The sequence below is a fragment of the Culex pipiens genome, chromosome 2 (genome assembly GCF_016801865.2).
Source record: "Culex pipiens pallens isolate TS chromosome 2, TS_CPP_V2, whole genome shotgun sequence".
Taxonomy (NCBI): domain Eukaryota; kingdom Metazoa; phylum Arthropoda; class Insecta; order Diptera; family Culicidae; genus Culex; species Culex pipiens.
This window is the reverse complement of record NC_068938.1, coordinates 16,436,452-16,452,602: the sequence shown is the minus strand read 5'-3', so window position 1 is coordinate 16,452,602 and position 16,151 is coordinate 16,436,452. Positions and strand designations below refer to the sequence as shown.

General features: G+C 34.5%; 1 protein-coding gene across 4 annotated transcripts in view; it reads left to right on the top strand.

The window, feature by feature from the left end:
* LOC120417731 (potassium voltage-gated channel protein Shaw-like) overlaps positions 1 to 16,151 on the top strand; it is a 225,162-nt gene that overhangs the window by 161,344 nt on the left and 47,667 nt on the right. For all 4 annotated transcript variants that reach the window (XR_005605501.2, XM_039579888.1, XM_052707324.1 and 1 more), the window contains one exon: positions 6,830 to 7,847. Coding sequence is in view for 3 of the 4 variants with exons in the window: in XM_039579888.1 (XP_039435822.1) it covers positions 7,639 to 7,847 (209 nt within the window). In the remaining variant the exon portion in view is untranslated. The remainder of the gene's footprint in view (positions 1 to 6,829; positions 7,848 to 16,151) is intronic.

Below are 16,151 nucleotides of genomic sequence, written 5' to 3'. Positions count from 1 at the left end.
CACCAAATATTTGCACACTTGAAATCCTACCCCTTCTCCCCTCCGCTCGCCTACAGTGGTGCGTGTCTCGACTGAGCTTTTTTGCTTTCGAACACATTAGAACAGTTTCAAACTAGGGTGTGTGTCTTAGACAGTTTTTTACTGCTGTAGTTTGAGGTGTACACTTTTGTATAGAGCTTTCCACAAGTTGCTAGATTGTCTAAAATCGCTGCAATCTGCAATACATAAATTTAAAGTTAAGCAAATGATATGTTCTATATTTGCTCAACATTTCTCACTAATCATCATATTTATTTTGAATCATAAAATTTCCAAATTTACTAAGAGTTTTATTTTATTTTACGGCGCCTATTCATGTGAAGATAATTTGTATTTTGTTTAATATCACTCCAAACTTGTAAATAAAATTCAAATTGTTCAAAAAATCGGATGATGCAGTCCGCTTTCCGATTCGAACTCGTTTGTATTAAGAAATGACTTATGAAACTTTTTTCAATTCAAAAAAAAATTTTTTTTTGTTAAATTCCAGTGTACAGTACGGTTAAAAGTATTTTTTTGCAATTCCACTGAGAAACTGTCAACTTTTCCTGTCCTTCTGGAGAAACGAAACGGCCTACTTTTCCCTACCAAAAATAACAGAATGGAAAATTAATACCTTTCAATAACAATGCTGGAAAGTTCTACTTTTCAGCACTGAAATGGGTGCTGAAAAGTTGAACTTTTCAACACTAGTATCGAAAAAAAACATTTTTCAATATTTTTTTGTTTTGAACGATGAATTTACTAAACACATGAATGTTTGACATAAAATTCCATTAAATTTCCGTTTTTTGGAATTGCAAAAAATGTTGTAAGCAACTTGTTGCAAAACTACTATTTTACGTGGATATTTAATGCACTTTGTTTATTTATTTTTTTACCGAAACGAAAAAAAACGAAACTATTGGCACTACGCCCCCCGGGGCATGGCCTTCCTCTAACGTGGGATTTCTGCTCCAGCGCCTCTGACGAGACAGGAGAAACCGGGACCGACATTTTACTTCACCATCCGATAGAAGCTCAGTGGATAAGGCGGGAATCGAACCCGCGTCTCATAGCATCATCGGGATCGGCAGCCGAAGCCGCTACCCCTGCGCAACGAGACCCAGCTTATTTTTTTACCATGGCTTGTAAATGGGTAATTCTCTACCAACTCACACGAAATCGGGAAAAGTTGCCCCGACCCCTCTTCGATTTGCGTGAAACTTTGTCCTAAGGGGTAACTTTTGTCCCTGATCACGAATCCGAGATCCGTTTTTTGATATCTCGTGACGGAGGGGCGGTACGACCCCTTCCATTTTTGAACATGCGAAAAAAGAGGTGTTTTTCAATAATTTGCAGCCTGAAACGGTGATGAGATAGAAATTTGGTGTCAAAGGGACTTTTATGTAAAATTAGACGCCCGATTTGATGGCGTACTCAAAATTCCAAAAAAACGTTTTTTTCATCGAAAAAAACACTAAAAAAGTTTAAAAAATTCTCCCATTTTCCGTTACTTGACTGTAAAAAATTTTGGAACATGTCATTTTATGGGAAATTTAATGTACTTTTCGAATCTACATTGTCCCAGAAGGGTCATTTTTTCATTTAGAACAATTTTTTTCATTTTAAAGTTTCGTGTTTTTTTTTAACTTTGCAGGGTTTTTTTTAGAGTGTAAAAATGTTCTACAAAGTTGTAGAGCAGACAATTACAACAATTTTGATATATAGACATAAGGGGTTTGCTTATAAACATCACGAGTTATCGCGATTTTACTAAAAAAAGTTTTGAAAAAGTTACTTTTTGCGTTTCTCTTTGTTTTGTCGTCCGTTTCTGTCGCGGGTGACCATGAATGGCCATGATCGATGACGACCAACTTTTTCAAAACTTTTTTTCGTAAAATCGCGATAACTCGTGATGTTCATAAGCAAACCCCTTATGTCTATATATCAAAATTTTTGTAATTGTCTGCTCTACAACTTTGTAGAACATTGTTACACTCTAAAAAATAACCCTGCAAAGTTAGAAAAAACACGAAATTTTAAAATGAAAAATTTTGTTCTAAATGAAAAAATGACCCTTCTGGGACAATGTAGATTCGAAAAGTACATTAAATTTCCCATAAAATGACATGTTCCAAAAATTTTTACAGTCGAGTAACGGAAAATGGGAGAATTTTTAAAACTTTTTTAGTGTTTTTTTCGATGAAAAATACGTTTTTTCGGAATTCTGAGTACGCCATCAAATCGGGCGTCTAATTTTACACAAAAGTCCCTTTGACACCAAATTTCTATCTCATCACCGTTTCAGGCTGCAAATTATTGAAAAACACCTCTTTTTTCACATGTTCAAAAATGGAAGGGGTCGTACCGCCCCTCCGTCACGAGATATCAAAAAACGGACCTCGGTTTCGTGATCAGGGACAAAAGTTACCCCTTAGGACAAAGTTTCACGCAAATCGAAGAGGGGTCGGGGCAACTGCTGTGTGAGTTGGCGGAGAATTACCCAAATTCAATTTTTATATTTTTTAACCTCCCTCCCCCTTCCTCCTTGCCTTAAAAAATATTAAGATTTTTAGAAAATTTTCGATGCAAAATCTTTTTTTTCGATACAATTTTTGTTTTTGTCAGATCTTAGATTTTTTGAAAACTAATGATTGCAAAACAACTGAACTAGTGTAAAATGCATTTTAAAACACTTTTTTCATTTAAATGTGAAGACTTTGGCTTGTTATTTAATTTTTTTTTTATTTTTTTGCCCCCCCCCCCCCTTGACCTCGGCCAGGGCCGAGGGGCAAAAACTTTTTTAAATATTTGCATCGGCCTAAGTTAAATAATATAAAAACTAAAACTTTTCAAAACCTGTCACATTAAAATCCATGCGGATTAAAACCAAATTTAATTTAATAAAAGGAACATATTTGAGTTTAAAGTTTTGCGTTTTACAATCGAAGAACTTATTTTAGTATTTGTAAATTTAAAATGAAACACTTTCATGATGTCATAATACAATTCCTTAGAAATACCTTCTTTAACTTAAGTAATAATTAATGTTTTGGAAGAATTTCTCTAAAACAAAGAGTTAAGATATTATTTATAAAAAAATATCCCAAATTTCTCAAAAAGTTAAACCTAAACAAAATTACCAAAAACTATCTTATTATTTATTTTTTAATATTTAGGATCCAATGTACCCGAAATGATTCGTTTATTACACAACGGGAGATTTTGACTACTTGACAATTGATGTCGGTTGACGCTTCAGTTTTATCAAGGTATGATAGATTTTGTTTCCCTGAACATGCTCTTATCGACAGATTTTTTTTTGTGAATTCTCTACCAATGAATAAAATTGTAAATTACGGATTTAAATAACATAAAATAATTTTAAGAGGTTGCATATATGTAGAAAATCACAAAATTTCACATTCCAAAAAATATATTGAATCCAGCAAAAAGATGGTTTTGAATTACTCCTGAAAGTTTCATGAAGATATTTCATGATTATACCGAGTTAGAGACGATTTTGAGTTTAACATTTTGCCGTGCGTAAAGCGGACTGTCAAACTTTCCTAGCGTTTTTCTCGAAACACCGAGTTGATTTACGGGTGCCACGATATCTCAAGATGGAATTGATCAAATTGGCTGCAATTCGGGGTGAAGACTCTCAAGACATATCCCGTGTGCATGACGAAGCCTCTCTTTTTATAAATTTTGCTTTTAAAACTCTCTCTCTCTCTCAAATCATTCGAAAATATTAAAGAATATTGTACAAAAAACAGCGAAAATAGTCGTCCCAATTTGCCCCATGTATCCCCAAAATGGGTGCATTGCATTTAGGGTTTACTCAAATATTACGTTAAGAGATTTTCAGAATTTCTGACTACCCCCCTCGACCTATCCATGGACGTAATTTTTGAACGAATCCTTATACCAGAGTTCAACAATTATATTAATTCACAGGACTTTCATTTGAATTCGAACCTGTCGATTGGCGTTTATGCAATGCATAACAATAACACTTATGCACTCAATTCTTCTAATAAGTAGCCAAACGAAAAAAAAACATGGTTAGGAAATAAATCTCGATGATGACTAAAAGTGCTGTTTCAGATTAAAAGCGTACAATGAATTTCTCCTAAAATGACAAATACAAATGTGGATTTTAACTGGGAAAGCAGATGATTTGTTAAAAACATTTAAACAATGATTTATTCAGGAATTTTTTTAACTTAATAATTGACTCTTTAGGACATAAGATTTTCAAAATTGAAAGAAAAAAACTAGTTTAAAGCTTTTTTAACCCTTTACAACCTAACCCCGCCTTTAGACGGGCTTCGATCTATAAAATCACCAAAAATCAATTTTTCAAACGATTTTTGATCTTAAAAAAGCATTGGAAAGAAGAACTCATAAAATTTTAGAAAATTTCAGGGTTGGAATTTTAACTTGTTTTATGTGACTTTGCCAATGTTTTTAAAAATGTCATTTTTTTAGGGGTTAACTTTGGCTGTGTTTTTTACTAACATTTACTATATTTTCAGTAAAAAGAAGTATGCAGTAATTTTTGTAGTGCCCCAGACTATGCCTCTACGCATTTTTTTGCAATTTAAATGATAATGATGCCATTCTATAGAAAAAAATGTGAAAAACATGCAAAAAAAATTAAAAAGTAACTGTAAAAACATGAAAAAAATAGATAGGCAAAATGTTATTATATTAGGTCGTAGAATAGGCCAAATACTACTAAAAACAAACATAAACTGAACAAGACAAATGCAAATTTAAATACTAAAAATAAAACAAGAAAAACATAAAACAAGAGAAGTAAAGTTTTTCGTATAACAAAAGTTGCTCAAAATGACTTCCTGAACACGGGAAAAATGAATATTTTCGAAAACAAAAATTGGGCAGTAGAGGGTTAATGCTTAAAAAATCTATAGCTAGTAAAACAGATTATAGTTGAATGAACATTTAGGATATTAAAAGAAGAAAAAAACGAAAATAAAAAGGAATAAAAGATTAAAAAACAATTATAAAATCTGAAGACAATAGCAAAATTCACCTTGAATTGAGAGCAAAAATATGTGTTGCATGTAACGTCATGATTCGAAATCCGGACACTTAGTAGCATATCATTTTTGTTTTAGCTGGCAAAAAATCATGTAATAAGTTAGAAATGTAGAAATATCATCAGGATGTAGTATAAACAAGCAGTTTTAAGAAAATGCATGCAAAATGTGTATTTCTAACAATTTTTCATCATAATTTTGAAATTAAAATGACTTGTTGTGCTTCGAATCCCGGACACTGATAAAAACTGATTCGAAATCCGGACACTTTTGCTTCGAATTCCGGACACTCGATTTTGCCTATGAATCGCACGAATTTGGATTGAAATTTTAGTGAAAGGCATTCTTTAGGTCTTAAATAAGCTGTTAACATTAAAGCAATCGATATTTAATATAAAAATTTGCTTGAATTTAAGGAAATCAAACCCAAAAATTTCTGCATTGCCTTCCCGGTGCTTCGGCCACCTATGAAATGTTTCAATTGAAATGTTTCAAATTTTTGGTAAACTAATAATTTGATTTTATTTAACTATTTTGGCATTAACTACACCGTTCAAACCAACTTTAAATGAAAGTTGATGTTAGAATTCATCAAATAACACAGTTTTGACATTCATAATGCGAAGTTATGTCCAAATAATAGATAAAACAAGATGAGGTGTCCGGGTTTCGAAGCGTCCGGGAATTCGAATCATGACGTTACTACTTGCAACAAATTTGCACCCAACTCTCACATACCTTTCGAATGTGGTGGCAATATCTACCTGTTTGCTGCTACCGATCCATTTACCCGAAAAGCATCGTCCCCACATTTTCCATGTTTTCAGATTTAATAAAAGCTCGTATTATTCAAGCGCGCCAACCTCAAAAACCACACGCTGCTCCTGCCCCGTTATGCCACAGACTATTTCAATCTGCTGCAGCTAGTCTGACATAGTCAGTCAACTTCGTCCTGCCAGCAAAGGTGGCATGAATCCGTTACTCAACTCGTCTGAAATGGTTTCATCAACGGTGTGCACCCTCTAAGCTTGGGCACCTCACACTAGACTAGAGCGTAACTAATTTAGTGCACCACCCTCGTTTTACGGGCTTCCAGCAGGTTGGTAACAATTTCAATTTTAGTTTTGTGCGGGTGTTTGTGCAAAGTTTTCGATCTCTGGCAGAGCTGGCGAACGCCAGCGTTGCGTTGTGGCATCCATAATCGGGATAATGTTCAAACAAAACATGCCCGTAATGAAATTGTTCGAGGTGAATTGATTTGCTTTGCTTTCGAGCTTAGTGGGGTGCTGCTGGGATTAAGGGGAGAGTCGAGTTGCACTAGGTTCGGGTACGGTTGGTTGGGTAGAAAGGTTGTTTAAAATCTTTAGAACTTTGAAGAAGTGTTTTGGTCTGAGAAATTGAAAAAAAATCAGTCAATAAGTTTACTGATTTAAATACTAAATTTGATTAGGATTGGATAAGGCATCAAGTTCTTTATAAAGAATTTGGCGAAACTGGCGAAACCTGTGACCTTCGATCTGCAATCTTCCATCCTGTCATTTTACCATCGATACAATTCCGAAGAAGCTCTGTAATCAACTTTTATGCTAATACCCCCACGAAGCATATCAAACAACCGGGAAACAGAACCTCAATTCCATTAATACTAATCACTACCATTGCATTACTGCTGATGCTGGCCGGACCAACTGCTAATCAATTTCCTTCCTCTCTCTCTCTCCGTATTGCGCCAATTCCAGACGAACGATGCTGGCGAACCGTGGCCACCCTGAACCGCCAACCACATCACCACCCACAATCATCCCGAGCAGCAGCAGCAGCAACATCAGCCCAGTGGCCAATCGAATCAGCCAAAGTAGCGACTTCAATGACGACCAGGACGAGGACTGCCTCCTCCAGAATGCTAATCAGTCCGGCAGGAAAAGATGTTGTCCCTTCGTCCCGTCGTCGATTTCAGCAGCAGCAGGTCGTCCAGGTCGTTGGAGCAACTTCTCGCAGCAGCTTCGTGCCCAGGAGACGTAAACTCGACGAGGACGTCAACAGCGTGGTGTGACCCGGTCCAAGGAGGCGAACGACGACGGATGCTGTGGCGTGAGTTCCGGTGATGTCCACCCTGTCACCATCCGGAGGAACAGCAGCAGCAGCACAAGAGGGACGACAAAACGAATTAATCACACCGCAAAAAGGAGTCTGGGGCAAGCAACCTGGACTTGATTTCCCAGGAAGGACCGAAAACGGAACGACGACGACGAAATCAACCTCCCAGGATGATTAATCACCCGGTGGAGAGATTCGGTTGATGAAAAATAACTTTCACTCCCAGGCCGGGGACAGTCCGCCACCCCCCAAACCGGACTCACCGTGATTAACTGTGTGTGACAAAGCAGGAAAAGAAATCGTAAAAAAAATCCTAATCAAGAAAGGCACTCTCGCTCCCAGGGGAGAGCGACCTCCACCACAACCACCCACTCTTGCTTAACATCTGGGAGCAAAACGCACGCCGTACACCAGCACCAGCAGCACTAGCAGAGACCTTTAAGGTCGCGCGATGAATCTTATGAACATGGACTCGGAAAACCGGGTGGTGCTGAACGTCGGCGGGATCCGGCACGAGACGTACAAGGCGACGCTGAAGAAGATTCCGGCCACGCGGCTGTCCCGGCTGACCGAGGCACTGGGCAACTACGACCCCGTGCTGAACGAGTACTTCTTCGATCGGCACCCGGGGGTGTTCGCGCAGGTGCTCAACTACTACCGGTGAGTACGCAGAGGACAAATTTCATATTTTTTTTATATGGCAGGACTTGGTGACCCTAATTGGGTCTATTATTCTTTGGGCGGGAGTGGTCGACAAGACGTGAAATAAATGGATCAATTATGTAGGGGATAGTAGTGACCAGCTGCTGAAATGTGGTTGTCATTTGGGGTACTTCTTGAGACATATGCTATGACATATAAGACAAATTGCTGAACGTAAGGCAGTGATTTCAAGAAGAACCTAGGGTAATTCTCTACCAACTCACACGAAATCGGGAAAAGTCTTCGATTTGCGTGAAACTTTGTCCTAAGGGGTAACTTTTGTCCCTGATCACGAATCCGAGGTCCGTTTTTTGATATCTCGTGACGGAGGGGCGGTACGACCCCTTTCATTTTTGAACATGCGAAAAAAGAGGTGTTTTTCAATAATTTGCAGCCTGAAACGGTGATGAGATAGAAATTTGGTGTCAAAGGGACTTCTATGTAAAATTAGACGCCCGATTTGATGGCGTACTAAGACTTCCGAAAAAACGTATTTTTCATCGAAAAAAAACACTAAAAAAGTTTTAAAAAATCTCCCATTTTCCGTTACTCGACTGTAAAAAAATTTGGAACATGTCATTTTATAGGAAATTTAATGTACTTTTCGAATCTACATTGACCCAGAAGGGTCATTTTTTCATTTAGAACAAAATTTTTCATTTTAAAATTTCGTGTTTTTTCTAACTTTGCAGGGTTATTTTTTAAAGTGTAACAATGTTCTACAAAGTTGTAGAGCTGACAATTACAAAAAAATTTATATGTAGACATGAGGGGTTTGCTTATAAACATCACGGGTTATCGTGATTTTACGAAAAAAAGTTTCCTTCTGGTCATCCTATCACAAAAAATAACAAATACTTTAAACAAATTTCAAAATAGTTTTAAAGACAGCTGGCAAACCTGCATACTTAATGTACTGAAATAAAGTGCAAGCAAACATCAATTTTAAATTGTATTCGAGCATTATTGAACTAAAAGTAAGACAATCAATCAGCTAGTTTCTAATCATTTTTTAGCTCTACCAAAAAGGGAACGTCATGTTTGTTTGGCAAATTTAGGATTTAGTTCTATTTTATTGAAATGAAAATAATAATTTTCACAGTAAAAATAATATATTTTTAAAATCGATTGACAGGAACTTGTTCGCTTTGTAGAAGCTGTAATTAAACGCCATAGTTAGGCTTAGTAAGTTTTCACGCTAGCAAATTAAAATGAATCCAGGGATCTAATTTTAAAACAATACATTTCAATGAAAATTATCATTGATTTAAATATAGTTGAAGTAAAAACATAGCTCACTTTGTTGTATTTTATCAATAATTTGTTTTACAAAACTAAAAAAAATCGTTTCCAAAATAAGTCTAATTGTTTTCAGTTTTGTTTAAAAGGATTCAAAATCAAACTACCATTGTCCTGTCAAACTGCATAATTTCACATAAAATTTTCTTCAACATCATTTTTTTTATTTGCTCTTAACGGTACACATCAACCAGAGCTTCTGGACCCAGATTTTTGTTACAGACATTTTAGTATCTTCAAAACTACGGGAACTATCGATATAATTTTTTATTCATCCCCCAAGTTAAGGCCTTCAAAATTATATACAACAAAGTTTGACAATTTTTACAATCAGATTCTTTCAGGATTGGGTCCGTAAGTTTGACAAATTTGGAAAGACAACAACTTCCTTGGTTGCTGTGCACCCTTAAGGTTACTAAAAATATAATTGAAAGATTCTGTCCTCAATATTGCAAACTTTGCACCAAATTCTCCACCCTTGCAAATAATATCTGCACACCAAATATTTGCATACTTGAAATCCTACCCCTTCTCCACCCCGCTCGCCTATAGTGGTGCGTGTCTCGACTGAGGTTTGGTGCTTTCGAACACTTAAGAACAGTTTCAAACACGGGAGTGTGTCTTAGATAGTTTTTTTCTGCTGTAGTTTGAGGTGTGCACTTTGTTGGAGAGTTTTTTACAACTTTTCTTGATTGTTGTAAAATCTCTGAAATAAGCAATATTATTTCACACATCAAAAACCAAAAAAAATTAAACAAAATAGTGAAAAAACAAAATCTCATAAATCTCATATGAATTACAAGGAAAAATTATTTTGATCAGATTAGAAAACACAAAATGTTTGTTAGATAGAACTGATAAAAAATAATAATATTCGAAATATGCGAAGACATTAATTTCTTCCTTAACTTGATGCAAACTACGCAAACAAGTTAAGTCCAAACAAACAAAAAAAATGAAATTGAGTAGGATGGATAAAAAAAAATCATAAAATTTCACTTGATTTCACAGAAATTATCATTTTTTTTTGTTCGTGAAGAGTTCCACGAAATCGTGGAAAAAATACACAACCTAGCCAGGAAAATCAACTTGTTTTTTATATAGTTTTTTCACAGAAATTCAATATCCTTAATGCTATATTTTCATTTTTTTGATTTTTTATGATATGTTTATGGTGTCCAAAAAATGCAACTTTTGAGCCATAAAAAAGGGAAAAATCTTTTGTTAAATTTGCAATCGAACTTACTTTACAGATTTTTTGATAAACTGCAACGTTTTCAAGATACATCTACATTAAAGTTTAAATTTATTTGAAAAATTCTATTTTTTCGATTTTTTTTAAAAAGTTTCTATAATTGTCCATTTCAAAAAAAAACATTTTTTTTCTAAAAATTCAAAAAATGTCCTATAAAATAATAAATAAAATACAGCAAGTTAAAGAAAAAGAAACAAGAAAATTGATGTTTTTTTAAGTCTCATCCAAACACTTCCACATTTTCTTATGCCAATATCTCAGGAATCTTCAATTTCCTATGTTAAAACATGAATCATACGTTATTTTTGCAATTGCGCCTTGAAATTGTTTACTTTTTCTGCCTTTCTATAACGACGAGACGGCCAACTTTTCTCTACCAAAAATAAAAATTCGAATAGAAACACTTAAAAAAAAGCTGAAAATTTCTACTTAGCAGCACTGAAATGGATGCTGAAAACTTGAACTTTTCAGCATTTGTTTCGAAATGTAATACTTTTCAACTTTATTTTGATTTGAATAGTGGGTTGACTAAACACATTGTCATTTGACTTACAATTCTATTCAAAGAGTGTTTTTCGGAATTTCAGAAAAATGTTGTACGGAATTCGTTGCAAAACTTTATTTTTTTTTAGCACTCGTTGTACTTATCCAACTCGGTGAACCTCGTTAAATTACGACTCGTGCTGGAAAAATCTTCTTTTTGCTACTTGTTGCATAAACTGCTTTTAAGTTTTATAATCTTTTCGAAAAAAAATATTTTGTAATTTTTTAAATCAAAACTTTAAACTTCGAGTAAAATTTATATTTTTTTTTTTTTTCAAAAAATAACAACTTGCCGGCAAAATTTTTGCCCATACTATTCTGTGGCTCTAAAAATGTCGCTACATATCAAAAAATAAAAAAAAATAAAAAAAAATATGGATATTTGGAAGCTAATTCATTCTGAAAAAAGTTAATTAAAAAATCAGCAAAATTTTGTTTTCCATGTCCCGTTTTTGTTCTGAACAGTCCTCATCAATGCTAACAGCTTTGCCGAAGACACCAAATCGAATAGAAAATTCCTTGAAATGGTACAGATTTTTGAATATTTACGTAACATTTTTGTATGGACCACTACCAATATTATATGGGTGAACCAATGACACATAATTAGGGCGTCCAAATTTCCCGGGTTTTGAATTTCCCGGGAAACGGGAAAAATATTTTTGGAATCCCGGGAATTCCCGGGATCCCGAGAAATTTATGAAATAGTTACAATATCTTAGTTTTTGTTATATTTATTATGTTTTTCAAGCTTTAAATCATAAAATTAGCTCAATACTATTGAATGTTGATAATTTACACTTCAATCTAAATAAAGACGGCTGTTTTTGAAAGCTTAAAAGAAATTAATAAATGAATTTTATCTTCTTTGTTGTGCTTTGGATTTTAAACGAACCACATTTTTATATTTTATATATTTTTTTTTGTTGAATCAATATGTCTTTTATATTTTTTTCTTTCATATATTTTTTTATATGCCATGACTAAAAAAGCATTGAAAATTTAATTGAAAATGTATTTAAAAAAAGCAAGAAGCGACAACAAATAAAATAATACCAGTCAATGTAAAATTTTAGATATGTTTTGAATATCATGTTTTATATAAAACATATTTGAAAAATTATCTTCAAGTTACTACCACCAACTGGGGAAAATCGAGACTACCGTCTGAATAGGTACAGGAGATTTTTGAGCAATAAATTTGGAAATCGGTGTACTAATTGCTTTGTTCCATTCCTGTTTAAACCGAAGTCAATCAAAACATTATGCGAAAAAAAAAAGTTAAATAGCTAACTTAATTCGATACATTTGTCCTAATTGGACCCAGATTCCGGTTTTTGATGAAAACTTTTTTAATACGATATTTTTTTTTTCAAATTTCCAATTTTAAATATACGTAAATACAATACCCAGTCTTTAAAAAATTTAATAGAAAATATTTAAAGTGCTAGGCATTTTGCTTATCTGTAAACTAAATTTTAACAATTTTTGTAATTTGCCAAATTAATGCTGATAAATGCCGAATACAGTTTTTAATGCTTTACATTTTTTATCGATTACTGAATATTGTTCATCTATTTCCACAACCAAATCTGAATTTCCCGATCAAAATTTGATATTTTTTCAATTTCGACAATTCCCGGGACAAATTATAAAAAAATCCCGGGATTCGGGAATTCCCGGTTTTGGAAAAATCCCGGGATTTTTGTCCCGGGAATTCCCGGGATGGACGCACTACACAAAATGGCTTCTTTGCTCTTAGGGAAGGCCCCCAAAAATATCAAAAAAAGATCGGTTTTGGTGGATAACTGCTCTCTTGTCATTTTAAAAAAATACACAGTTTTTAAAAAAGTATGGTTTAACACTAAAAATAAAACGAGTTAAAAACTTGAATTTTTTAAATTTCAAAAACTTCTTGAAATATAATATCTTTTTTTTCACAGTTATTTTTTTTCATTTTCTGTTTTAATATCTCGTTTTCTTAAAAAAAATGTTGTTGAACATAGGAAACCCACGGCGCATTGATGGTTTTGAAAAAATACTCAAGATCTGATTATTTGATACGTTCGTGAAATTAAACTATTTATCATTTCAACATTCGAATGAAAAAGTGTCTAGATGAAAGACGACATTTTTTCCCATAAAAAATAATTACAATACTGTACATCGGAATTTTAAATTTTAAAAAATTCCTAAATAAGTCAAAACATGCTAATTATAATTATCAATGCAGAATATTTAAGATTATTTTCAGTTGATACGATTTCGTTTTCCATTGAAACATTGAAATTTTGTTTTTTAAATGTGATTTTTACCACGGGTTTTCGCCGATTTTGAAAGGGCTGAGCGACCCAAAAGAATGTTAAATTTGAGTGACAATCGCCAAATTACAAAATACATATTCTGAATATTTTACAATTTTGAGGTCATTTGGAAGTCAAAGACAACCAGTACACATGAAATCAGTGAAGGAATGTTTCACCAGAGGCAAATGTGTCTCAAAATTTTATATAAGTTATTTATTATTGACGTCCCAGTTAACCATCATTGATCAATTGTGACTCTCACGACTTTACAAGGATTAAGAAAATTAACAAAGTTTTAGCTCGATATGATAACACTATATAAAATATCTTCTTTTGACAAAAGAAAATATGGATAAATAAATTCCAGTAAAAAAATACAAAATAAGCCGTTTTGTCAAAATTTACAAGTGTTCTCTTCCGACAAAAACCAGCAGATAATAATAAAAAATAGTCCCGAATACATCACACTAATTTGCATTGACATAAACTAGCCACAAAGTTGGGCTGTATATTCTAGCAAATAAAATAGAGCTTCCCCATCTGTTGCTGGAACGGCGCGCGGCTGCAAGCCCTCAATCCTCACATTTTCCCAAATGTCAACGAAATTGATCGTTATTGTTGTTTGTTGTTGGTGTGCAACCCGAAATGGACGAAATGGAACATGGGCAAATTGGTTGTTGCTTTTCGGATTTCCACTCATATTTTCCCACCCAGCACCCCCACTCCCAGCAACTTTAGTTGAGTTGTTTGTGGTTGTTTGCCTCAACGAAAAAAAAGGTGGCGAAGTGGGATGAGTTGAGGGTGGTGGTACATGAAATCATAAAAATAAAAATTGGCATCGCGCCACGTTGCGGAAAAGCGACTGTGGAAAAGGATTTTCCAGGAGTTGGGGGATAAAAAGAAGTTGGAGATACGACTCGATCCGGATTCAGCCATTGTTGAGCTGTTTTCTGGTGGTGTACGTTTTAATAGTTGATCCGATTTATTTTTGCTCGACGCCGGACAATGCCGCGAAGCAAAATCGATCGATTTTTATTTGGTATTTTTCGTATTCTTCCACCCGCTTCTGCACCGCTGTGAATTGTGTGTCGTGATCGAGTTGAAGGGTTGCCATTATAATGATTTCTCGACACAATTTGTCATCGAAGCGGTGTGGATGTACTTGTGCTTGTATGAATGGAAGGATTTCTGTGTGAATGAGCTTGTGCCAGTGACAGGCTCGTTCTGGCGTCATTTTGTAGCTGTGACGTTAATGCAATAGGAAAATATATATTGATGATCAATTTTGATAACTGAAGATTCGTTTAAATGAGATCTAACTCATTTGGATTTCATAGAAGGAGGATGATATTACCTCACATTTTCTCAAAAAATAAATCCAGCATGGGATGTTGGATGCTGACCTGTCCAAATTTTAATTAAATTTTCCAGACAAAGTCAACCATAATGAATGTGTCGCCCCTTTGTCCTTTCTGAAAAATGAAATGAACGAGGAAAAAATGGTTCCCCAGAACTCCACGACCTGAAATTCATCGCCATCAACCAGGAAACAATGGAACCTTCTGCTGCATTGTACTCGTTAAATTTATGCTGGCCCACATGTGTGGGGTGGTTCCATCATGTTGGATTAAGGTGACTTTTAGCTTTACGGTCTGATTAAGGTTGACGACTTTGAAAGTTCCAAAATTTCAAATTAATTTGATTTTTGTTTCAATCAAAAAAGGATTATTCGAATCTCTCCTTAAACAACACCATATTTAGTGAAAATTGGATGGAAAAATCCTCCCAAGTGAACTCGTCACCAGAGAAACTGCTGCCGCTGCCTAACTGTGTGGGCTTTTGTTTTGCACAACTTTTTTTTCTCTCTCTCGCTGCCTGCCAGACTTTTCCTCACAAATCGAAACAAAACAAGAAACTTTGCTCTCACTTTCCTCGGAAAAACGCTCTGATGCGAATAAATTCCTTCCCCTGCCCCCTTCTTTTCTTTCCCTTGCAGTCGGAATCGACCACAAGCTTTTCGCACTGATGAAAAACTGTTTGCCATATGTGTGCTTTTGTATGTGAGTGTGTTTTCTCTGCAGGGGTTGGTCCGCCCAGCAAATTTTGTGCTTTGGATGGAAATCGTTCGGTGTCGTGAGAGTCGCTCTGTGTGATGGAAAGTTTTCCATCCATCACGTGGACGAGGGAAAGGCTCTTGGTGAAACAAAAAAAAGAAAAAGGAGGAAGAAATTCCAAAATGGCCACACGTTGGACAACAACGAAAAGGAATCAGTGGCGTTAGAATGGTTCTAAATAGATTGCTTTAAAACGTTATTTAAAACAAACAGTATCATCAACACAAAAAATATATTTGAAAAAAAAAGTTCATATTATAAAAATGGTTAAAAAACATAAGAAACCTTGCATGAAGATATGAAAAAAAAAATACATTTTCTTTGTATTCTTTATTCTACGAAAAACGCATTTTATACGGAATTTTGAGTAGGCCATCAAATCAGGCATTCAATTTTACATTAAAGTTCCTTTGACACAAAATTTCCAAATCATCGCCAATTCAGGCTGAAAACTGTTGAAAAACAAAAATCCGTGATTAAAAAAAAAACAAAAAAAAATATGATTCGTGATCAGAATCAAAATCAGAATCAGAATCAGAATCAGAATCAGAATCAGAATCAGAATCAGAATCAGAATCAGAATCAGAATCAGAATCAGAATCAGAATCAGAATCAGAATCAGAATCAGAATCAGAATCAGAATCAGAATCAGAATCAGAATCAGAATCAGAATCAGAATCAGAATCAGAATCAGAATCAGAATCAGAATCAGAATCAGAATCAGAATCAGAATCAGAATCAGAAT